At 52.0% G+C, this 25,332-nt stretch overlaps 1 protein-coding gene and 1 long non-coding RNA gene across 6 annotated transcripts in view; one reads left to right on the top strand and one right to left on the bottom strand.

Moving 5' to 3' along the window:
* The window catches only part of LOC117189983 (F-actin-uncapping protein LRRC16A-like), a 225,784-nt gene extending 201,644 nt beyond the window's left edge, over positions 1–24,140 (bottom strand). For 3 of the 5 annotated variants that reach the window (XM_033395068.1, XM_033395067.1, XM_033395066.1), the window contains exon 1: positions 23,498–24,137. In XM_033395068.1, coding sequence (XP_033250959.1) covers positions 23,498–23,534 — 37 coding nt within the window. In that variant the 5' untranslated portion in view covers positions 23,535–24,137. Of the gene's footprint in view, positions 1–23,497 lie in introns of all 5 variants that reach the window. The other 2 variants (XM_033395065.1, XM_033395069.1) reach the window with 2 other exon arrangements.
* On the top strand, positions 20,844–21,657 carry LOC117189985. Its single transcript, XR_004473616.1, has 2 exons — positions 20,844–21,191; positions 21,246–21,657. It is a non-coding gene; the product is annotated as an uncharacterized LOC117189985 (long non-coding RNA).
* Positions 24,141–25,332: the final 1,192 nt, after the last annotated feature.

Here is a 25,332-nt window from a genome sequence, read left to right on the forward strand (position 1 = left end):
GCGCGGGGTCAGTGTTTTGCGTGCTGGTCGTCGGCTTCTTTGTCGCATCTTGCCGGTTGGCACCGTTGTTTTGCGCTGTCCGGGGCTTACGGCGTGCGCTTTCCTCCTTCATACTGGGTGTTGTCCCCTTCCTGCGAACTCATGGCGTCGTCTGCGTCTCCTTTGTCGATGAGGTCTTCGCATCGCCTGGGTGGGGGTTAACTAGCCTGGGGGTAGGTTCTGCGGTGTGGCAGTGGCATTGACATTCACCCATCGCTACCTTTCCTTCCGCTGGCGCCTTCAGCTGGGACCTTACCTCCAGTTGCAGTTCCTTCATGCGCGCCATCATCTTTTTGATGGCCATGTTAATGGACCTCTGTCCCTTCTCGTTCATCTGGTACAAAAGATCGTCCAGAATTGCGCCAATCTCATCGATGTCCTGCACGCTGGTCCTGCTTCTCTTGGGCGGCGTTTTCCTTCCGCTACTCGATGGGGTAGGGGGGTCACGCTGCCTCTTTGGGGTGTCGGCATCTCTGTTGCCGTCCTGTGAAGGCCCGCTGGCAACGCCGTGTATTTTGCTCTGTTTCATGTGCAGGGCTGGGGCTGCTGGCTGCTGTGGCGGTGTTCTTGCCACTTTCGAGGCTCTTTGGAAAGCCGTTGCTTCGATGCTTGTAGTCATACTTGCTTCGCCGGCCAAGTGTGCCACCGGCGTAGCAAGGTTGGGGGAAATGCTTCTTGGGGCCTCCAGAATCCGTGCCCCTTCAGCGGGATTGCTCCGAGCGTGTGGATTTCCACCTTGTGGGTTTCCACCTGGAGTAGTTATGTTTTTCGAGTACATTTCTTTCCATTTCATGCGCATTTTATACCTACTGCCAGGTTGTTTGCATTTTATACCTTCTGCCAGGTTATTTAACTGCCGATCACTGTGATACAGACGCAGACCAAGCAGCCGCCCACTGTGGGTCAGACGCTGCTTGGGTTTGGTTGGATTGTAGGCCCTTTGGGGCGTCCATCGGTGGTCAAGAAGGGTAGTGGTTTCTTTCCTTCTTTCTGGTGCGGGCCCCGCTTTGGGGTGCGCCGCCTAGACGGTGGGGGTGTCTGTTGGCCTGCTCCATGACCTTTGACCCCTATTGTTCCGTGTGTTCCGCTAGGAGTAGGGAGCCTTTGAGACTTTGGCACGGGCCTTGCCCTGCACCGTAGTGTCTGCTGGCGCCATCTGTTGGTCAGGTTGCTGCGGGCGATCGGGCTTTCGCCCTCTACCGGAGCTTCCCTGTGGTACCTTTCGGGTTTCTCCGCTGCCTAACTCTGTTAAGCAGCTGATATCTAGATCAGCTGGCATGACAAGTGCATTTGCAGGGAGAGTGGAGCCGGGAGAGCGACCCTAAGTTACAGCAATTGTAAATGCAACAAGAAAGAAGAAGGCACGGATAGTGGGAGCGCAAAGGGCACTCTCAGAGAGGAAATTTCTCACCCCTCACCCCTGGCCTTGGTCATCGTTCTGCATAAAGGGCCTCCGGAGCTCGTGGATGTGGCAACTCCTATGCTTAGGCATTCTCCTGGGTATGTACGGACTCCAGTGTTGTTGTAGTTACCCATCTGGTTTCGTTTCCCTGCAGATGTCGCAGCTATAGGCTGCCCGCCCGGGAGCACCAAGGAAACGCGTCCGCACTTGTTCACACTTCTACATTGCAATCATCGAGGTGTGTGTGTGTGTGTTTTTTTTTTTTTTTTCCATGGATACGCCACGGCGGGTGAGAATCTCTAAGAGACGCGACCGGCCCGTACCAGTCAACGAACTGGACTACCCCTTCGGGGCTTCCCAGCTAAACTCACCACCACGCACAGCTGCACACCTCATTCCCCGCGGGATCACCGCAAAGTATTACTTCGCGGGGATGGGTTGCCTACGTTAGGCACTCTCCTCTACGCGTCGCTCCCTTTCGCATCTTCTCAGATCGCTCTGGATGGCTATTAGGGTGTTGCTAACGCGCTGCCAGTTCTCGTCGGACTCCGTCATGAACGCCATTAGCTCCTCTGGTCGTGGGAAATACTCTGCACTTGAGCGGTACCTCGTGCAGTGGTAGATCACATGCTCCGGATCCTCGCTCTCATTCGAACACTCAGGACACTCGGGAGTATCCTCGTGTTTGAACCTATGTAGATACTTCCTGTATCCTCCGTGACCCGTCAGGAATTGGGTGAGGTGGTAGTTCATCTCTCCGCTTCTCCGCCCTATCCATGACTCAATGTCCGGGATTAGTCTATGGGTCCACCGTCCATTTGTGGCCGTGTCCCATCTTGCCTGCCATTTTTCTATCGACGCCCGCCTTTCCGACGCACGGATGGTCTCTAGCGATGCATTAGTTCGCATCCCTGCGCGCGCTTCATATACATGCGTCATCTCGAGCGCTAGTATATCCACCGGTATCATGGCCGCGAGGACCAGGGCTGCGTTATCCGACACCGTCCTATATCCAGACACTACTCGAAGAGCGCAGAGCCGATATGGCACTGACATCTTTCTTCTTAGACTCATGTTGCCGGATAGGGTTGAAGACCACACCGGCGCAGCGTACAGTAGGATCGAGGCCACTACTCTCGCCAGGAGTATGCGACGACCTGCCTTGGGTCCACCAATATTGGGGAGCATCCTTGCGAGTGCTGCCTGCATCCGGGAGGCTTTTTGACTCACGTACTCGATGTGGGCCCGGTAGTTCAATCGGTTATCCAGCATCACGCCTAGGTACCGGATTGACTCCTGCGACTTAATAGTCGCATTACCCACGCGAAACGTCGCGTACTCCACCTTCTTCCGACTCGTGATGAGTACAGCCTCCGTTTTGTGGCCAGCCAGGTCCAATCCCGCGTTTTCCATCCAGTTGGATACGATCCGGATTGCCTCGTTGGCCGTCGCCTCGACATCTCGGAGCTCTTTGGCTACCACGACCAGGGCGAGATCGTCAGCGAAACCGACAAGCGTGCATCCCTGCGGGAGCTGGAGTCTCAGGACGTCGTCGTACATTATGTTCCACAGTAGAGGTCCTAAGACTGATCCCTGTGGAACTCCGGCTGTCACCCTGTAGAGCTTTGGTCCCTCCTCCGTCTCGTACCTCAGTACCCTACCCGACAGGTAGCTGGCTATTATCCGAAGCAGGTAGGTGGGAACTCCAATTCTCCCGAGCGCCTCGTTTATCCGAGACCAGTTCGCTGAGTTAAACGCGTTACGGATATCCAGGGTCACCACCGCGCAGTACTCCTTTGTGCCAAATCTCCATCTTATTCCCTCGATCGCTCTGGATGCAATGTCGGTGACTGCCTTGATGGCGTCGACCGTTGATTTGGCCTTCCGGAATCCGTACTGGGACTCCGATAAGGCCTCCTTCTCCTGGATCACAACTTGCAGTCGGTTGTAGACGATTCTCTCCAGGGTTTTGCCGACCGTATCCAGCAAACATATTGGGCGGTATCCTGATGGTTCCTCCGGGGACTTATTTCCTTTGGGTAGAAGTATTAGCCGCTGCACTTTCCACTGCTCTGGAAACACTCCTTCCCGTAGGCATTTGTTGAACGTGTCAACAAATACTTCTGGTCTGGCGGTTGCTCCAAGCTTCAATGCCTTGTTTGGGATACCGTCCGGTCCTGGTGCCTTTTTATCCCCAATTCTCCTGGTAGCCGCTATCACCTCCTCAACAGAAATCTGTTGCCACAGCTCGGAGTCTTGGCTCGAGACGCTTTCCTCCCTATACGGGTGCTGTGGGAATAGGGCCTCCACGATGCTACGAAGCAGGATCGGGCAGGTCACTTCCGGTGTTGACTGGCTCCTTATCCTCTTGGTGACGACCTTATATGCCGTCCCCAAGGGTTGACGTCCGCCTCCTCGCATATCTGCCTGAAGCAGGCTGACTTGCTCTTCTTTATGGCACGTTTAAGGGCTCTTTTCGCTGATCGGAGTTCCTCTCCCCTGGTTTCGAACTCAGGCCGACCTCGCGCTCTCTGGTAGCACCGTCTTGCTCGTAGGCAGGCTTTCCTTAGCTGGTTAACCTCCGCATTCCACCAGTAGCAGGGCGCTCCTCTTTTGCAAGGCTTCCTTCTTGGCATTGCCACATCACATACCTCCTCCATGAGCTTCGCCAGTTTCTGAGCCAGGCCCTCTGCCGTTTCTCGCGCAGGGCTCCAGCTGGCGTTGCGCAGATATTCCGTGAAGGTTTCCACATCCAGGTGGTCGCCCTTCCATTTAGGTCCGGTAATTTTGGCTAGCTGTCTTTTCGTTGCTGCTCCGCATTCGAAGTGGATCGCCTGGTGGTCGCTGAACGTAAACTCCTCGCTTACTCTCCACGTAGCTCCCCTATGGAGTGAGACGCTCATTAAGGTTAGGTCGATAATGGACCCTCGGCCCGCCTTGAAGTAGGTTAGCTTCCTGCCATCGTTTGCGAGTATTACGTCCAAGGACGCAAATTCCTCGAGCAGACACGTGCCTCTGGCGTTGGTTTCCTTACTGCCCCACTCTACGGACCACGCATTAAAGTCTCCCGCTATTACTACGGGGGCTCTTCCGCGCGCGTCTTCCGCTATATGCGCTAGCATACTTTGGAAGCGCGCTAGGTCCCAGCTCGGCGGGGCATAGCAGCTATAGAAGGTTACCTCTCTAAGCCTCGCTCTAACAAATCCTTCGTTGGCTGCGCATATCTCCTGGGGTTGGATTTGTACGGCCCAGATGGCCGCCTTGCCGCAACTGCTGCTGGTCCAACCGCTTCCTGGTATCGCCCTGAATGGCTCGCAGATGAGCACGACTTCGGTCTTCCTCTCCCTGACTGCTTGTCTCAGGAGAGACTGAGCAGCTTCGCAATGGTTTAAGTTCAGCTGAGTACACCTCATGCTGATCTTTTAGTCAGGGCGTTCCTAAACTGGGGGCATCTACCGCTGCCGGCCACGTGCTTCCAGTCTGCGCTCGTTCCCTTGCAGAGCATGCACTGTGGTTCCAGGCTACAGTCCTTTGCCAGGTGGTTCTCCTTTCCACATCTTCTACACAGCTTGGACCTATCTACTTTGCTACTGCACTGTCGTGCCATATGCCCAAACTCGAGACATCTGAAGCATTTGGTGACGCTGATTCGCTCACGCAGTCTGCATCTTACCCAGCCTACTTTTAGGACTCCTATTTTCAGAGCCTTTTGAGCGCTCTCCGCTGGCAGCCTGATTGTGGCCGTCTGGGTTCCGCCGTATGCCTTTCTCAGCTGGATGTCATCCGCAGACAGCTCCGCCAATTCCACCTGGCTTCTCAGAGCCTCGCATATATCCTCCGTGGTGGTTATTTCGTCCAGGTCCTTGCACTCTACGGTCACCCGGTGCGACAGGCTACGGACTTCTGCGTGCTCCTTCAGCGTATTGGCTACCAGGCTTTTAAACATCTCCGTCTCCTCTCCCGACTTGTTGAGCTGTAGAAGTAGCTCTCCTTTTTGGGTCCTCCTGATCCTGGCGACCGCATCACCGAGTCCACGCAGGGTTTCGTCCGTCCTAACCTTGCGCAGTATCTCTGCATAGGTCTTTTCACCTTTGGTGGCAATGACGATGGCGTCTGGTCGCGTCTTGTCCGCGAGCGCTCCAATCGGCTTTTGCGGCCTCTTCCTTCTGCGCCGGTTGGTCACCGTCAGAAATGGGGTCTCCTCCGGCTCCTTTCTCTCCCTTTCAGCGTGGGCGTTCTTTTCAACTGCTACTCCTGGTGTGGTCTGGACCTCGACCGCTGCCTTGGTCCTCTTTGTCCGGGGTGTTGGTGCACCTGCAGCCTGTTTCCTCTTAGGCTCCGGGAGAGGTCTGAAAATCGGTGACGTCTGAGAGGACTGGTGGGTCCTGATCACCGCCTTAGCTCCTTCGTCGTGCAGCTGGATAGCAACCAGCTCATACAGCACCCTTATGCTCTCGATCGAGTCCCGCATGGGTTGGTGTATGGATCGCCTCTTGCCATCCTCGAGCATCTCCACTAGCTGCGTGATCTCTCGTCCTAGATCGCGCAGCGCTGTGCTGCCCTGAGCTTTTTGGTGCTGCTCCGGGCCAGGGAGGGCCGGCAGCGGGGCGTCGGTCCGCTCACCAGTTGGCGTTCTCGCCATTTTTTTGCTTTTATTGAAGCCTTCTGAGTCGTTCGTCGTTATGGGTGTAATACTTTTGCTCATTTTGTTGGGTCCCAACTCGTAAGCCGTTGTCCTTGTCTGTTGTACAGTCGCGTTATGATCCCATGGTTGTCTATGCAAGCAGGGAGGCCATGCGAGGGTTGACTCCCGCCCTTATGGGGTCGGGAGTTCAGAGCCGGATCCGCGCTAGTCAGGAGTGACTCAACTGAGCCTGTACGTCCAATTTAATGGCTACGGAACAAGAAGCGTGCTTAGAGATTTGCCAATTTTTCACGGGACGGGGGCAGAAGCAGCATTAACCTAGCAGCCATTTCGGCGGGGTTTCATTCCGCGTACTAAAGTGCTAGAATGCTGGCTTCCGTCAGCCCTGGGGTCATCAATCCAAAAAAAGGGGGTCCAGTTCCTATCCTAAGACTTTACTGGTCTCCGTCTTAGTCGCCTTCTCGTATTAGCTAGGTGTTTCACAAGTGTGTTAGACCTATCCGGGGGATACCTGGCTTGTGCCGGCGGTTACGAGTTGCTTTTTTTCTCTTTAGAGGGAGCAGAACATCCCCGTGTCTTCTTAGTCGCCTCATACGACAAGCTGTGACATGCTGTGGTGGTATTCTACTGCCCGCTCACCACACGGTGTGTGTGTGTGTGTGTGTGTGTGTGTGTGTGTGGAGTTAATTATTTGTTGCCAGGATGTCGTACATATAGTTTACCATCACTTCTAAAGACATTAAACTTGGATTTTTCGATCCAAACAATCATATTTCAAAAATTGGGACCTTGGCGAGTATGCACTGTGGCGAATTGAATGCGCTTTTTAACATTCATGATGGATAGCAATGGGCTTAGGTCCCCTGGTGAAGATTCAAAGTATTATGAATGCCGAAATGTATATAGACATTCTGAGTAACACATTATCTGGATAAAATGCCGATAATTTGCCACTTGCCTGGATATTTTAACAGGGCAACGACCCGATACATTGCTGCAGGATAGTCAAGTCGTGGGTTCACCAAGAGGGAATCAATGTTTTGTAATGGCCTCCGCAGAGTTCCGACCAGAACCCTATAGAGAACTTGTGGGGAATTCTAAACCAAGCCGTTGCCCAAAAAAAACCAGCAATTAAAAGGATTTGTGTTGAATTTTACAGGAAGAATGGAGGAAAATCACCCCTCAACAGTGCGCACGTCCTGTAGATTCAATACCAAGGCGTTGGTCCACTTTTCTTAAGCAGAAAGGTCATCCTACTGAATATTAAAGTAGTTTTATTAAAAATAATTTTAACTTTTTTAACCATTTTTTTTGAGGTGGCTTAAGTATATAAGCAGGATATGTTGGAGATGATTTCAGATTTTTTAATTATTTCGCTGACTATATATTTTCATAACTTGGTTGTTGTTGTATTAAAACACTGACATATAGAACTAATTTGAGACAAAAAATGGGAGCTGTAAAATAAAAAATTTTCTTGATATTCGCTTAAATTCTTGGTGTAGTTCTTGTGGCTTAAGTGTATGAGCACCACTGTATGTATGTGTGACTCTCATTGCGGGCGGAGCGAGCGGGAACGGGCTTTGCTTGACCTCAAAACGCAATTTATTGTGCGAAAATTTCGTTGCGGCCTGCGCTCGCCCATTGTGGCAGAGTATTAGAAAGCGACAGGTTCGGGTTCTCCTACTCTCTCGGTCCGTTGTCCGCCTCTCTTGCTTGCCCAAAATATACAAGTGGGCCAAAGCAGCAGCAGCAGCAGCAGAGCGGGAGCTAGGTCAGGGATGCGAGCGTCAGGCCCGACGTCATTAACGTCACTTGTTGGGTGACACAATTTCACCAGCCAGCACCATAGCCATAGAGAAAGAGAGCAGCAGGAGAGCGGAAGAGAGAGAGATTCGCATTTGGCTATTGGAAAATGGAGCACATGAGCGTGTTTCGGCTTTGGCTTTTAATGGCGCTGCCGTGCGGTTCGTTCTTTCTTCTTTCTCCAATGTATTTTTTTTTTTTAGATGCTTTCAAACTAGTTCGGCCCCAACTTTCGTCTTCCTTTACCTCCCAATCCACCGACAATTGTCTGGCTCAGAGCGCCCAGGTGCTGTTACTATGCGTGAGCCAAAGCAACAACGAAAACATGCATCACTAATGAGCAACAAGGATAACTAGAGCAGCGCCATTGAAATTGGAGCAAGCTGAAAGTGAGAGTAAAACAAAGATAGCAGGAAAGATAGCACATCCACGACCTCCGGAGGTTGCTATTGGAAAATGGAGCACATGAGCGTGTTTCGGCTTTGGCTTTTAATGGCGCTGCCGTGCGGTTCGTTCTTTCTTCTTTCTCCAATGTATTTTTTTTTTTAGATGCTGTCAAACTAGTTCGGCCCCAACTTTCGTCTTCCTTTACCTCCCAATCCACCGACAATTGTCTGGCTCAGAGCGCCCAGGTGCCGTTACTATGCGTGAGCCAAAGCAACAACGAAAACATGCATCACTAATGAGCAACAAGGATAACTAGAGCAGCGCCATTGAAATTGGAGCAAGCTGAAAGTGAGAGTAAAACAAAGATAGCAGGAAAGAGAGAGAGAGAGAGAGAGCCGCGACGCGCCAAGAGAGAGGAGGGGTCGTCATCTGACTGGAGCTGGAGCGGGTGCTGGAACGGAGGCTGGTGCCTGCGATTATAAATTCGCACTAATGGCGGGCCATTTGCCACTTAGTTGCATTGCAAATGAATGGTAAGCACGTCACTTAATTGGCGGCATAAATTATCCCCCACCTGAGCGGACAGTATCATCGAGAGCTAGCAACTGGGTCAGCCCGGGGTCAGGCTCTCGCAACCCCAATTGGGGCAATCGCCACTGCCACTGCCTTTGTTTTTGCATTGGCCTTCGGAGAGCAGCAGCTCCGCCCGATGATTGAGATTTGTATAAATTTGTGAATTGCTTTGCATTTGATTTGGATTTTGGCTGGGAATTTTCTCACAGCGATGTGGAGGCTGCCGTGGACCGTATTGGGCTGCTGGTTTCTACCCACGGCCATGATAAAACCAAGCTCAATTTTATAGCGTGTGATTCTACTGCCGCCTGGCTCATCAGCTGTGCCGATATGTTCGAAACGCTGCGCGCCGCCAGCAACGAGAGTAGCTCCAGAGCGGCCACTGTTTCTGTGCTCTCGGCCAAGGGGATATGCTGTCATTGGTTTACGGCCACGCCCAATGCAGCAGAATCTGTGTTCAAGCCGTTCGTTTTCGCCCCCAAGCCTCGGATCTCGCCACTTACTGCAGTACAGTCAGAGGCTGAACTAACGCTCCTACACAAATTGCATTCGCAGCGCAAGCCAGCGGCCCTGGAGCACTTGCGCTGTCTGGAGCGCTCCTGTGTGGACGAGTTGAACAATTACTTTTCGCTGCAGGATCATGCGAGCGACGAGCTGGACGAGCTGCATCAAGGACTGTGTCGAGGCGGAGGTTAAATTTGATCGCTAAACGATACTACAAATATTCATATTCCAAAAAACAAAAACTAGCTTGCAAGCGCCTCTGATGCATTTTTGATAGGCTATATCCAAAAACAAATGACTTTCTTGTGCAATCTTTCAATCGATTTTAATTTCGTTTAGTTTTTATGCTTTTGCGTGATATTTAAATAGTTATTTATTTACACCCATCTCTCATCTTGACTTATTTTGAAAACGAGTATTATTATGTGACATTCCAGTCTTAGTTTCATTTAAAACTTGCATTAAAATATTTAACTATATATACACATATACTTAAACATATAATAATATATGGCTCTCAAATAAATCCCTCTCAGAAATTTCCGCGGTCTGTATGCACTTTTGTTGGCCATAACTCTGCCTTTGTTTGAAACATCTTCCTGAACGCACTGTTTTTCTCAATCATTCTGTTTATTTGGCTTATTGCACATCCACTTTGTTTGTAATCGATTGCAACAATCAGTATGCTATACGACCTCTGAGGCTCTCTCCCCGAAACTCCCCGCTGGCGCTAAGTAAATGGAGTGGAAGTCGCTGCCAGAGAAGACCCTACACAACAAATAAACAAAGAGAGGAGCAACCGCAAGAGCAACAATAAACTTTCAACAAGTCAATTTCCGTTTGAGTACAAGGTGTGGTCAGAGGGTCAGTGGGGGGAGGGGCCGGGCAAACTTTTATGAAGTGCAAAATCGTTGGAGAGACCGCACCTGAACGACTGACAGATCGATCGATAGATCGGTTCCAAGGCGGAACAGAAAAAAAGAGAGCAACAGAGCGGGAATGTGCAGCCGCAGAAATGACGCATTCAAATTACGGTAAACAAATGGAGACGGCGGCGCTCACCTTCGTCGCGCTGCTTCTTCACCACGTCGCGTATCTGCAGCTCTATTGTGAGGACCCATACTGGGACCCTCACATAGTAACAAGAATAATAATAATAACATTAATAATTGGATTACTCACAACCATATGCTATAGTAGTAAATAAGCTAGTTATGTTTTGCATAGCCGAAATCCCGCCAAACGGCCAGCTCACACGGAACAACCGCAAAGAAGACGGCGAGGAGAGGGAGCCATGCTCAGCCGGCAGCAGAGCGGAGCTCTTTCGGAAAAGTCCCGTTGGCCCGAAAACGAGCGCGAGGCGTGGCGAGAACGTCGAGCGACCGTAGCGAGAGAAGGAGTCGATTCTGGGAAGTGAGCGAAGACGGAACGTCGCGGACATCGAAGTGAGGAGAAAAAAAAGTGTTGAACGGCCGCGCGCCAGAGAGGAGAGAAAAGCATGGAGGAGCTGCGGGAACACAGGCGCCGGATCCGCGGGTGAGCTGGCCGCTGGCCAAGGTAGTAGTAGGAGTAGGAGGGAGTGCGAGGGGAACCAATCCAATAAAACTTCGATCATAGAATTAAGAACGCGTTGGCTTCCATTTCTTTTCTCTGGTCGGCCCACCGACTGCGGTCATCTCTCCACCCCCTCCCCACCCGTTTTCCTGACTGTTCTCAGTCACTACGCTCCCGCTCTGACTCTGGCAACAGGGTTTTACCCTGCTGGAGTGAGAAGTGGTACGCGTTTCGACAGAGGCGCCCCCCCCTCATCCTTTTCCTTCACCTCCCCGGACCCGCGGCCCACTTCGACCTTGGCAACAGGGGTTTTACCCTGCTGAAGTCGGGGAGTGCAGCGTCTCGGGTGAGTTTCGCGCCGCCCGGCCCAACGCCGCTTTCCCCCCCCTCCCTCCCTAATTTCTCCCGAAGGCCCCGTCGTTGACGGCGGCTCGGCGATCCCTGCGCCAACGACCCGCCTCCCCCCCCCAGTCTCAACGTCTCAGCAACTTACAAATAAACTGTAGGTGACCCTGGGCAGACTGAGACTGACCCCAGCCTAGGATCACTACTTTACAGATGGCGCCCGAGCAGGGACTGTTGAGACAATTCAAACGATAGTTTTCTGGGGGGATTTCACCCTTCGTGGCCTAAAGACCCACAAGTAGATCGCGTAGGTAGCGCCGCATCAAACCGAGGAGAAATTTATAGGGTATCAATAAGAAAATACGATACGAAGGTACAGGCCAGCAGCGAGCAAAGCGTGGCCGAAAAGCTGTACAATCCCCGTTAGCCGTCGGCAAATGAAGAGGAGAGAACGGGAAAGAGGAAATTAGAGAGGAAAACGACAGAATGAAAGTACAGCCCGCAGCCGAGCAAAGCATAGTGATGCCCTTCCCATGTCCAGCAGAAAGAGAAAAAAAAAAAAATCCAAGCGAAACACCAGCGACGAAGCAGCACGCAAAGCAGAACGAAAATTCTGTGGTCCCCGTTATCCTCAGGCAAAACCATGCGGGATCATAGCGCCCGGTACAGTGGGGAAAGAGCCAAGGGCAGCCAGACCTCTGTTACATCTCAGTGGGGAGAGAGGGGGTGAAGACCGGAGAACAGTTCTGGGCGTCGGCGGCGGGCATGAGCCGAACGACCCACGAGTATAATACATGAAATTATCCCTTTCTCATACTACCCGCACCCCCCGATCTTCGACTATTTACCTAACCATTCGCCCGCGGCTCTCTCGCGTGGTGTTCTCGGCCGACTCCGAGACGTCGACGTCGGCAGAGGCTCGGCCGTTCAGCCAGACCCAATATAAGCCGGGTTGTATACAACGCAAGAGACAGTCATCCTCAGCATTCGGTCAAACATACAACGTGTGAAACAGAGTGATCCCCTACCTTCGATCAGTACACAACGCGCAAACTACAGTGGTCCTTATCCCGCAGCATACAGTGGTCCCTATCCCGCAGCATACAACGTGCGAAAGACAGCGATCCCCGCGTCTTCTGTCCACCCCGCGCTCCCCCCGAAACTGAACACGAACCAACGGATTCTAACCGGAACAATCCTGCAGAAACCAACGACTGAAGTACCCCTGAACAAGCGCGTGTTAATTGCCAGCCCCCGTGTCCAGGCCCACGACCAAGACGGCCCACCGGTAATTCACTACCGAATAGCCTCGCACGCGTCCTCGCCGTTTAAGGATTCAGAGCCCCGTCTTTCGCCGCGTCCTTAGCTACGTTTTTCGACTCCTCGGGCGACGCTCCAGACATTTGATCGTAGACCACGTGCAGCAACAGTGACCCGGACCAACTCAACATGGGAGTCAAGTGGATTTCGGTCAGGCGCAAGAACGAGTTGGAGATGATTACCGCGGAGCTTGGGTTAGACAGCGCTGGAAATGTCGAAGAGTTGAGACGTCGACTCGCGACCTTCGCAAACTCGGCCGATTTACCAAGTACGGCGCGTTCTCGGTTGGAGGAATTGGAGGCCCAGTACGGAGTCGCCGTGACTCCAGAGGTTAAACCACTTTCTCCCCGCCCTTCTACACTCGCGCCTCTTAACCTACAACCCCATCCCCCGGCTGCGTATGATGTCGTACCCGCCAGTAGCCGTAGTATCGTGGCGTCGGGATCCGCTGTGCCGGCAGAGAGCCTACTCCATGGCATCGACGTCGGTGCCGCGCAGAGAAACCTGCACGGTAGCAAGGACCCACCAACGAAGGGGTCCACCTGGAACGAAGAGCATTTTAACGCTGCGATCACCGAGAAAATGGTCCGCTGGGGAATCGTGTTTGATGGGTCCGGCGATCCGTTAAGTTTCCTGGAGCACGTGCAAGAGAGGGCAGCCACTTATAAGATAGATCTACGCCACTTATCACAAGGAATCCTCGTGTTGTTGACCGGTCGGGCCGAGAGTTGGTTTCGAACGAGCCGCCTTAGTGGAGAACCATGGGAGACCTTTCGCAAAGAGTTTTCAGAGTTTTTTTTGCCTCCCCGGTACTTTCAACGGCTAGAAGACGAGATCCGAACCCATTTTCAACGACCAAAAGAAGCGTTTAAAACGTACCTCGTGGACATTCGACTAATGATGCAGCGCGCGGGATACACCGAGGCTCAGGAATTGGAAAGGATATACGATAACATGCTCCCGGAATACCAGTTGTTTACGAGACGAAAAGATTTTGATTCTCTCTCCGAATTAACGCAACTGGTTGTGAACTTCGAGGTGACGCGTAACAAGGGACCGTCGGAGCTCACGGGCTACGCGAACCAAGCACGAGACACCCATCCGCGGGAAACTTTAGGGCCAACGGCTGGTCAACGAGGACCAAGGAATCACGCGGCCGCGAGGACACAGGATCTCCGGCACGATAGAACCCAGGTGAGGGATTGGTCGACGGACTCGCAGCAGCCGGATGTCAGGAATGGAACCATCCTCCAAGACGCCGACCCCATAATCGACGTGCAGCATGCTTGTAGGAACTGCGGCGGGTCCGGACACTTTTCCAGGGAGTGTAAACAGCCCCAAGTCTTGTACTGCTGGGACTGCGGCCGTCGCGGGCTACGCACCATCGAATGCTGTCGCAGGAATTCGTCGGGAAACGGACAGGCGCTTCACTCGGCAGGGGACCGGGCGAAGACCGCCAATCCCACCCCGAGGCAGTAAAGGGAACCCTGCGGCTGGAGAGAGGACGAATTCGCGCGCAAGTAACCATGGAAGGAGAGGACCTACTCGCTACTCTGGACACAGGCGCCACACGGAGCTTCGTTAGCGAACGCAAAGCCCTGGAGCTGGACAACGGACAGAGTATAGCGATGGTGCGAACGACGATCAGATTGGCGGATGGGTCCCTCCGGGAATTGACTCAGGCGCTGATGGCAGACATACGACTAGGAGATCAACAAGTAAAGATGCCGGTGCTAGTAATGAAAGACGTGCTGGATGACGTCCTCCTCGGGATGGATTTCCTATGCGGAATAGACGCGACCCTGCAGTGTGGAGGAGTCCCCTTGCGCCTGCAATTTAAACACAGCCATGATACCAGGACTCAAGACATAGGATCCCCAGCCCGCCTGGATCAACCTACGAATCTCAGCCGAGACCGGGTCGCCCAGCATCAAGAACCGACGAGGAACGACGTGCCGAACGAGGAGCGCGTGGCCGATCCCCTGGGATCCATGATGGTGAGGTGGGGAAAATTTGCGAGGGACGACGTACCAAACGAGACGTGCGTGGCCGTTTCTTCAAGGAATTCTAGGAATTCGGGCGAGGTCTCGACCCCGGCAGGATACCAACCCGGATGGACATCGGCGCTCCCCGGCCTCGACCACAGAGCCATGCTGAAAAACCCCTTCCGGGTACACGAGGTACAGCAGCGATCCAAGAAACGAGTGCGATTCGAGCCCGGCATCGGCGACAACGGGCCGCGCCGTAGGCGCACCAGGGAACGGACACAGGGAGCAACAGTGGCCACCGTGAGTATATCCCAATTGCCCGACGTTTTGGCCCCTGGATTCGAGCCCGAAGACGACGAACCCCTGGAACCCCGGATCACCGAATGGTTGCAACAGGAACTGAAACAATTCGACGGCCTCAGCGGAGTGTCCCCCATTGCAGAACACACCATCGTGATGCGCGACAACAAGCCTATAAAACAACGTTATTATCCAAAAAACCCCGCTATGCAAGCCGTCATTAATAAACAGGTCGACGAACTGCTTAAGGAAGGGCAGATTGAACCTTCGAAGAGTCCACATAGCGCCCCAATTGTCCTCGTGGGCAAGAAAACAGGTGACATCAGGATGTGCATAGACTTCCGACAGTTGAACGCGCGATCAATCCCCGACGCGTATCCCCTCCCCAGGATTCACCACATATTGGAACAGCTGAGAGATGCCAGGTACATATCGACCCTGGACCTGAAGAGCGGCTACTGGCAAATTCCGCTTGCCCCAACCAGCCGCGAGTGCACGGCGTTCACCGTGCCGGGCCGCGGGTTGTTTCACTGGAAAGTGATGCCTTTTGGCCTTCACTCCGCCGGCGCGACCTTCCAGCGAGCACTGGATAGCGTGATTGGCCCCGACATGGAACCACACGCATTCGCCTATCTTGATGACATTATCGTCATCGGGCACACCGTGGAGGACCACATGCGGCATCTTGGGACAGTTCTACAGCGGCTGCGCAAGGCTAATCTTCGACTCAACAAGGACAAATGCAGCTTCTTCAAACGCAGACTGAAGTATTTAGGACACGTCATCAGCGGGAACGGCATACACACGGATCCTGACAAGATCGCCGCAGTGCGCAACCTGAAACCTCCGGCAGGTGTCAAGGAACTTCATAGATGCATCGGTATGGCCTCCTGGTACCGGCGGTTTGTACCCACCTTTTCCGAAATAGTAGAACCCATGACGGCGTTGTTAAGGAAAGATCGGCAATGGAAATGGTCGGAAGAACAGGAGAAAGCCTTCGAGGAGTTGAAGATCAGGTTAACCGAAGCGCCGGTCCTCGCCTGCCCTGATTTTTCTGAAAAATTCTCATTGCAAACCGACGCTAGCGAACAAGGATTAGGAGCCGTCCTTACACAAAAGATAAGGGACGAGGAACGAGTAATAGCCTACGCGAGTCGACGCTTGTCCAAAGCCGAGGAGAACTACTCCGTTACTGAGAAGGAATGCTTGGCAATAGTGTGGTCAATCCGCAAGCTGCGCTGTTACTTGGAAGGATACCGATTTGACGTGATCACGGACCATCTCGCCCTCAAATGGATCAACTCGATCGACAACCCCACTGGACGGATAGCACGTTGGGCTTTGGAGCTGCAGCAATATCAATTCGATATTCGCTATCGCCGAGGGAAGCAGAACGTGGTAGCAGATGCACTTTCCCGCCAACCATTGGAGTTACTACATCAAGCTCTGGAGGAGGAGTCACAGTGCAAGTGGATCAGGAAAATGTTGGCGAGAATCAGGCAGCAGCCGGGCAAATATGAAGACTACCGAAGCGAGAGTGGACAACTGTATCGGCGCCTGCACACCGTGCCCGAAGAAGAAGACTCCACCCCATGGAAACTCTGCGTCGCTGCAGAACATAGACGACGCGTACTAAAAGAATGCCATGACCACCCGACGGCCGGACATCTAGGAATCCGAAAAACAAGCACACGAGTCGCCCAAAAGTACTACTGGCCAGGCCTGTTCCGAGAAGTCGCCAGATACGTTCGCCAATGCGTAGTGTGCCAAAAATACAAGGTGAGCCAGTTCAAACCGGCGGGGAAAATGTTCACCAGACAAGTTGACGAACCCTTCAGCGTGTTATGCGCCGACTTTGTTGGGCCGTTGCCCCGCTCCAAACATGGAAACGCCGTCCTCCTGGTTTTCTTCGACGCATTTAGTAAGTGGGTCGAACTGGTGCCTCTACGCAAGGCAACTACGCCACACCTGGAAAGATCATTCCGAGAAAGAATCCTAAGCCGCTTTGGTACCCCTCGTACCTTCGTTTGCGACAATGGGGCACAGTTTACCAGCCGATCGTTCAAAGGATTCTGCAAAAGGCTAGGGATGGAACTTCAGCATACTGCCCCGTACACTCCCCAACAAAATCCAACAGAACGCGCGAACAGAACAATTAAAACGATGGTGGCGCAATACATCGACGGAAAACAGAACACTTGGGACGAGCTCTTGCCAGAAATCACGCTCGCGATCAACTCAAGCGTGTCCGATTCGACGCGATTCAGCCCCGCGTTTTTGATCCAAGGTCGCGAGCCAAGACTGCCAGGCGCCTTGTACGACGAGGTTACGCCAGGAACGGGAACTAGCATCGCCGACCCGGAGACCAGGGCACGACAGATGAGAGAGGTGTTCGAAATCGCAAAAACAAACTGCGACAAAGCATCAGAAGAGCAAAAACGACATTACAACCTCCGCCGTAGGGAATGGAAACCGGCTATTGGATCCCAAGTGATGTTACGTCGCCACACTCTGTCCAAAGCAGCCGAAGGCTTCGCCTCCAAGTTGGCCACGAAATTCGAGGGACCATACCGGGTGACCAAGTTTCTCTCTCCGAATCTCGTCCGATTACAGGTTCTAAACGGACGTAAGCAGCGATCAGCCAGTTTGAACGACCTGAAGGCGTTCTACCCGACCATCGACGAAGATGATGAAAAGACCGACCAGATCAGGACGGACAGTGAAGACGACCCTGACCGAACCAATATACAACAATCTTGATTACAACGCAGATCTACTCAAACCGCCACGACGATGCTGACACCCCGGATACACAGAGACGAAACCAATCAGGAACCCGGATATCTTGCGAGGAACGACGCACCGAACGAGGCGTGCGTGGCTGCTCCTCCTGGACACACCCGCTTCGGGAACCCGGATATCTTGCGCGGAACGACGCACCGAACGAGGCGTGCGTGGCTGCTCCTCCTGGACACATCCGCTTCAGGAACCCGGATGTCCTGCGAGGAACGACGCACCGAACGAGGCGTGCGTGGCTGCTTCTCCTGGACCCATCCGCTTCAGGAACCCGGATATCCTGCGAGGAACGACGCACCGAACGAGGCGTGCGTGGCCGCTTCTCCTGGACACATCCGCTTCCGGGACCCGGACATCCTTCGAAGAACGACGCACCAAACGAAGCGGGCGTGGCTGTTCCTTCAAGGGCAAACCGCAACCGTGATTGTACCGAAGGGACCAACCAAGGCCGACATTTTGGAGATTCTCATTAAGTCTATAACCGCTCCGCCGCACTCATAGAGTATCAAAGTATTTCTTGCCTGTAGTCGACAAGTCCATGCCTATTCACAGCTCATCGAATGCGAGAGACCCCCGCCGTCGGAGAACTACGACAAAAGCCAGGCCGGAGCCCCCAGTCGACTGGGAGATCATCGAGGAACTGATTCTTCGCCCCACTCCACGAGAATTCCAAGTCCACCCAGAGGTCCTCAGCTGGGAAAATTTATGCGGCGACGTCGTAAGCTGGCCCCGCATCGACCAGATCATCGAGGGGCACGATTCAGACCCCGATCACGTCAATATTACAGGAGACGTGGCCCAGACGTACAGGGACCCAAGCCCTGGCAACGCCGCCAGAGCCACGTTCACCCATGCTCAGGGCCCCAGCCAGGTCAACCCCGACCAGGTCGCCGAAGACCACGCGCAGGGCCCTGGACACGCCACCGTAGGAGAAGCAGCCGACTACACCGCTCCGGGTCCGAGCCCCGACGAGGGGGCAGAGGCCATCACTATCCCTGACGGGCTGCCAGGTGCCACCGCACGCGGATACCGCCAGCAATTCGAGCCGACGGAGTTCGAAAAAGAGGTGCTCCGCTGGGAAGAGCCACCGCTTCCGGCACTCTTCGGGGCCCTTGATACGCTCAACCTTCTCGAACGGATAGACGGGTTGGACATCGCCCCCGAAGATGCAGGACTACCGGCCGTCAGCAACTTTGACGCCATCCTGCGTCCCGAAGACATCGCCACCGAAGATGCAGGACTACCGGCCGTCAGCAACTTTGACGCCATCCTGCGTCCCGAAGACATCGCCACCGAAGACGCAGAGCTACCGGACGCCTGCGATCTGGACGCCATCCTACATCCCGAGGGCGGCCGTCCGGAGATACCAGAAACGTCGACCCCCAACCCAGCCGTTCGTTGGGTGACTGGGGAGGCGGATTGGAGAGTACGTACGCCCGACGGCCGGCTGCCAGACACCCTGAAAGCCCGGCTCCTGGCACAACTCGTCAACCCGCGGCGTAAAGATGTCCGATTCTTGGCAGAGGCGGACAACACCTTCTTCCAGGTCCACATCAGCAAGACGAGCAAAGTGACTATTCGCTCACGGGCCCCCGAAGTAAGGAGAGGGTGTGAGGACCCATACTGGGACCCTCACATAGTAACAAGAATAATAATAATAATATTAATAATTGGATTACTCACAACCATATGCTATAGTAGTAAATAAGCTAGTTATGTTTTGCATAGCCGAAATCCCGCCAAACGGCCAGCTCACACGGAACAACCGCAAAGAAGACGGCGAGGAGAGGGAGCCATGCTCAGCCGGCAGCAGAGCGGAGCTCTTTCGGAAAAGTCCCGTTGGCCCGAAAACGAGCGCGAGGCGTGGCGAGAACGTCGAGCGACCGTAGCGAGAGAAGGAGTCGATTCTGGGAAGTGAGCGAAGACGGAACGTCGCGGACATCGAAGTGAGGAGAAAAAAAAGTGTTGAACGGCCGCGCGCCAGAGAGGAGAGAAAAGCATGGAGGAGCTGCGGGAACACAGGCGCCGGATCCGCGGGTGAGCTGGCCGCTGGCCAAGGTAGTAGTAGGAGTAGGAGGGAGTGCGAGGGGAACCAATCCAATAAAACTTCGATCATAGAATTAAGAACGCGTTGGCTTCCATTTATTTTCTCTGGTCGGACCACCGACTGCGGTCATCTCTCCACCCCCTCCCCACCCGTTTTCCTGACTGTTCTCAGTCACTACGCTCCCGCTCTGACTCTGGCAACAGGGTTTTACCCTGCTGGAGTGAGAAGTGGTACGCGTTTCGACAGAGGCGCCCCCCCTCATCCTTTTCCTTCACCTCCCCGGACCCGCGGCCCACTTCGACCTTGGCAACAGGGGTTTTACCCTGCTGAAGTCGGGGAGTGCAGCGTCTCGGGTGAGTTTCGCGCCGCCCGGCCCAACGCCGCTTTCCCCCCCCCTCCCTAATTTCTCCCGAAGGCCCCGTCGTTGACGGCGGCTCGGCGATCCCTGCGCCAACGACCCGCCTCCCCCCCCCAGTCTCAACGTCTCAGCAACTTACAAATAAACTGTAGGTGACCCTGGGCAGACTGAGACTGACCCCAGCCTAGGATCACTACTTTACACTATAATGCGCCGCAAATACTGATCGATGTGATTCATCATCTCGTTGGTGTACAGGGCAGCCATCCACGTAATATTCGTAATAACGGTTCAAGTACACCGACAGAAAGACAGACACAAATACTCGTACGGCGAGTGTGTCCGAAGACCGGGGGACGCGTTCTTAACGGATTTGCGGGCCCACAGAGACAGGCCAGGCACAAAACGCGTCGAAATAAGCACTGAGAGCCCCCCCGATAAACACGACCGCCTTATCAGTGGGCCCTGGCTTATCAGCAGCGAACGAGAGACAGAGAGAGAAAGAATCGAGTACACTGGATAATAGAAAACATAGATAGGCATACAAGAAAATGGGGCTTTTTCCTCCTCATTTATTGCTGCATTGCGACGTAGTGTTGATAAACGACAAAGGATCCCCAAAGGAAGCGTTTATGCTTGTTTAATTACCTTGCACTCAATCGCAATCTTTCTGTGGTATCAATTTATACCGACTTCTTATCTTATATTTCCTATATATTTAGAATGGTGGGCTGTGCCTTCTATCGGGTAATCGTTAATTTCCTTGCAAGATGGAACGATTTTCAGCATGATTAATGACGGCGACAGGTGTCCAAACAGTCTTAAATCTTTCAAAACAATGAACAGTGCAGTCATGCCGAGAATAAATTGACAGCTGATCGGTTGGCGACCACTATACAACGCCCAATTGAGTTTCGGGTGCAGCACCGATAGCCCCAGGCCAAAGACGCCACACAGCTGCGGGACAGAATCAAGTTTATTTTGGTAGCCAACTGGAACGAAAGTAGCGACAGAATCATAAATTAAATTGTCAATGCACAATTTGGAGCGGGTGTGCCACATTCCAGCGGACTCAGATTCAAATTCATTTGCAGCAGCCGTCGAAAATAAAACATCGAGATGATGGCGTAAGGTTTTCCCCATTAAATTTTAATAACAATATACTAATTGGAAGGAAAAAGATTCTTCTAATGTCGGAGTAAACACGGGAGTAGCAATGAGAGCATCTCGATGGGATAGGTAGACGGTGGTACACATGGAGGATAGAGGAGACCACCACCTGGACAAACAACACGTAAAGCAAACAAACAAGAAACAACCATGTCAACACCTACACCTGGGAACAAGAACCAAGAACCACCATGAACAGAGAACCGACTCCTCCTCCCGCTGTCACTGCACTCAATTTAAATTACTCGCAGTGGCGGCGAGCTTGGGGAAAATTCCCATTGACATCGCCAGGGCACAGTGCTTCGGGATGATGGATAGTATTGTAAAAAACATTTACCAATTTCAGTGATAGTAAAATCGGATAGATAAGATATATGTATTATCAGAAAAACACCTACACAAATATATGGATCGTTGTAAATGTTCTCCTACAGATTTCATCATTTGGAAAAACAAAACCATTCTAAAACAAGGGGAACGTTGTGAGTTGCTGCGGACACCGCAACTCTACAGTTATACCCGATACTTAGTCAGTATGGCTCTCCTCCGGCAGACGCCGCTAATATTGAACGACACAACAAAGAGTGCGTGCGAGAGAGACAGAAAATCAGTCTGAGCGTGACGTCGGGCGCTGCGTAGCCAGTGCAAATTGATTTGTTCCTTTTGGCTATAAAAATGATCTGATCTGATCCAGATTCAGCAATCTGATAGATATGATCATTGTCTATGATTCTGCGTTTTTAGTTTTCTCGTATCCTCAATATTGTGGATGCAACAGATTTTCGTCTTTTGTGGGGGCGGAAGGGGGTGGGGCGAAATTTTTGAGATATACGTTTTAAAGTGAGATCTAACAGGAGTGCGGATACCAAATTTGGTTACTCTAGCCTTAATAGTCTCTGAGATTTGTGAATATCCCCAGATGTTCATCCTTTGCGGGGGCGGAAGGGGGTGTGGCGAAATTTTGAAACAAACTCGTCTCGGTCCGATATATTAGGAGTGTGGATACCAAATTTGGTTGCTCTAGCTTTTATAGTCTCTGAGATCTAGGCGCTAATGTTTTACTCTAAGCAAAGCCGGCTATGCTACGTGTGTGTTAGAGAGAGACAGGGCGAGAAACAATGAAATTGTTTTCTTGATGCTGGCTATAATAATAATGCGATCCAATTCAGATTCCGCAGTCTTAAAGATATGGTCATTCTCTACAATTCTGCCACAGACTTTCGTCCTTTGTGGGGGCGGAAGTGGGCGGGGCGAAGTTTTGAAATATTTTTGTAGCAGTGACATATCACAGAAGTCTGGATCCAAAACATCGTTGCTCTAGCTCTTATAGTCTTTGAGCACTAGGCGCTGAAGGGGACGGACAGACGGACGGACGGACAGACGGACAGACGGACAGACAGACAGACAGACAGGGCCCAATCGACTCGGCTATTGATGCTGATCAAGAATATATATACTTTATGGGGTCGGAAACGATTCCTTCTGGACGTTACACACATCCACTTTTACCACAAATCTAATATACCCCAATACTCATTTTGAGTATCGGGTATAATTAAGGTAGTTTTTCAATTGTTCTTCTGCAACCACAAAACGTAATCCACTCTAGCTGTAAAAGCAGCGCAAATGGGGCTCACAAAATGTTCCGGTTTTCGCTTCGATTCGGAACCAGTGTGTGGAAGGGTTGGGGGTTTGCGATTATGGACCAGACAGACACCTGTCATAGAACATTACGGTGGGGGCTTTTCATGCCAAGCGGTGAGTGTTTCGGCTTTGTCAGATTGGATTTCACGGCCCGTGGAGTTGTATCAAAGAGGAGGAGGGGAGTAGTCTGCATGTGTGTGTTTTTTTTGTTTTTTTTTTTTTATTGGGAAAACAATTTATATATATAAAATAACAATTATGGCTAGGATGGGGGGGGGGGGTGGGGGGTCCGCACCCGCGCATGTGTGTGGGGGGGGGGGGGCCATTTGTCATTGGGTGGGTGGAAATGTTAACGTGCGAAAGGTCCGTCTGTATCCCTGTCCCTCAACTCGGGTGTCACATTCAGGCTAACGGAAGCCGTCAGCGGGCTAAACAAAACAGTAAAAACCGAAAACAAAACGTCGTCATCGTCGGCGCAGGGGATGCAGATGCACTTCCTCAAAACAAAGGAACGACACAAACACCGCTCGAAGGAGAATGAGTGTGTGAAGGGGAGACAAACAACGAGAGAGAGTGGAAGAGAGACAGAGCGACAGAGACGAAATAGAGAATTACTCACCGTTCAAGTCCTTGGTTAATTGCGAGCGCGTCGACATCTTGTCTTCCGAAAATTTTGTTTAAATCTTTTGTGGCGAAAGTAGCGCCGATTTGGCAGCGAAACGAGTGAAAATAAAGTCAAACAGGAATAACCAGGCGGTGGCGGTGTCGGCGGCGGGTGCAGTGATGCCAGGAAAGGGCCAAGATTTTTGGCTCCGCTTTTTCCGTTGTTGTTTTTATGGTTGATATTGTTGTTTTTAATGGTGGTGGTGGCGGCGGTGGTTTTCGGTTCGATTCGACTTCAATCCTGACGAGACGCCTTGCCTCACAGCAGCCAGAAACTGGATTCTGCAGTAGCTACTCCTCATCCCGATCCCCGAAAGACCATGGTTGATCGGCCATTCCGTGCTTCCGTGGGGTTTTCGCTGCGTCTTTTCCTTCTGGCAACGTCTTTTAATTATTCACATTATTCGCAAGCTCACACACGAACAAAGCCTTGCCTGCCGTTTTCCTTACTTTTCACGCGTTTTCCACCCTCGTCTCGCGGGGTCCGCTTAACGCTCCGCTTAACGCAGTTCACTTAATTTATGATTAAACAATTTCGCCGAAGTTCGCAAAAAACGCACTACTTCAACAAAAACTACGCTCTCCCCCGGCCCATCACAGAAAAATCTGTGAGACCATTTTCAGATAATGCACTTATCGATAAGTCCGAACCCTATTTTCAAAATATACCGTAAATATACCAATGGGAAAAATAACTTAGCCCACTACATCCCCCTCTATTTAAACAGGTGAACAGCTTGAGTTAAGCCGCGGAAAGTAATATTGTTTGTAAGTTCTTATGGTAGATTCATCCTATCCTTTCACTTTACTTAAAGAAAACCACGATATCTTTCACCTAAATTGCGCTAAAATGATTAAATATTCAATATTTTCGGTGAAATATTTAAATAGCTCCTTGGGCTACAATGGGCTAATCGTTCTCCGTCAAGGATTAGACACATATTCCTCGATTTTGATATTCGATTTGGAGTTACTAGCTATCTAGGACTTCCCAGCTGAACACATAGTTTGTTATGGGCGGTTTTGGAGAGAGCCGATAGGTATCAGGGCTGGAGAAGAAAGAGACAGCGGCATCTACAGTGGATCCTGGGAAGCAGTGGCAGAGTTGCGTGGGAGAAAAGGAAATGGGGCGAGGAAGAAAAAAGAGAGAGTTTCCGGTGGAGAATAGTGGAGGCCGCACGTGCCCTAAAAGAAAAAAAGGAAACAAAAGCGGAAGCGGCAGGCATCAGCAGAAGCGGCGGACATCGGCAGCAGCATCCCGGTACTGGCCAGGCCGGGAAACTGATGCGAGAACCGTCAGCGGAGCACCGGCACCAAGGGACCGTCAGCGGAGCACCGACTGGAGACACGTTTCTGTCCCCACACACCACCCCCCCCCCCCCCCCTGGGGAAAGAATCCGGACTTCAAAGCAGAAATACACACACACGATTCACACACACCCACCTTCATCCACCCACATCACACACAACCCACGCATGTATACCCTCATTCATAACACATCACATAACATCACCACATTTCGCACATCTACACCCGTCCGACCCACAATAAACAATATATCACGATCATATAAAAAAACACCACGATCAAACGTAAACATCAGCAAGCATCAGGAAGCAACAACTTCTATCAAAGGGGGCTGCCAATTCGGCCGAAATAGGGTTTATTTTGTTGTTAGTATTTTTGTGTTAGTATTTGTTTCCTTTATATAAACCTAGATTATTAATTAATAATGTTCAAGTTAAATATGAAAATATAATGGATATAAAAATGAAAATTTGAAAAGAGTC

The sequence above is a fragment of the Drosophila miranda genome, assembly GCF_003369915.1.
Source record: "Drosophila miranda strain MSH22 chromosome Y unlocalized genomic scaffold, D.miranda_PacBio2.1 Contig_Y1_pilon, whole genome shotgun sequence".
NCBI classification, from domain to species: domain Eukaryota; kingdom Metazoa; phylum Arthropoda; class Insecta; order Diptera; family Drosophilidae; genus Drosophila; species Drosophila miranda.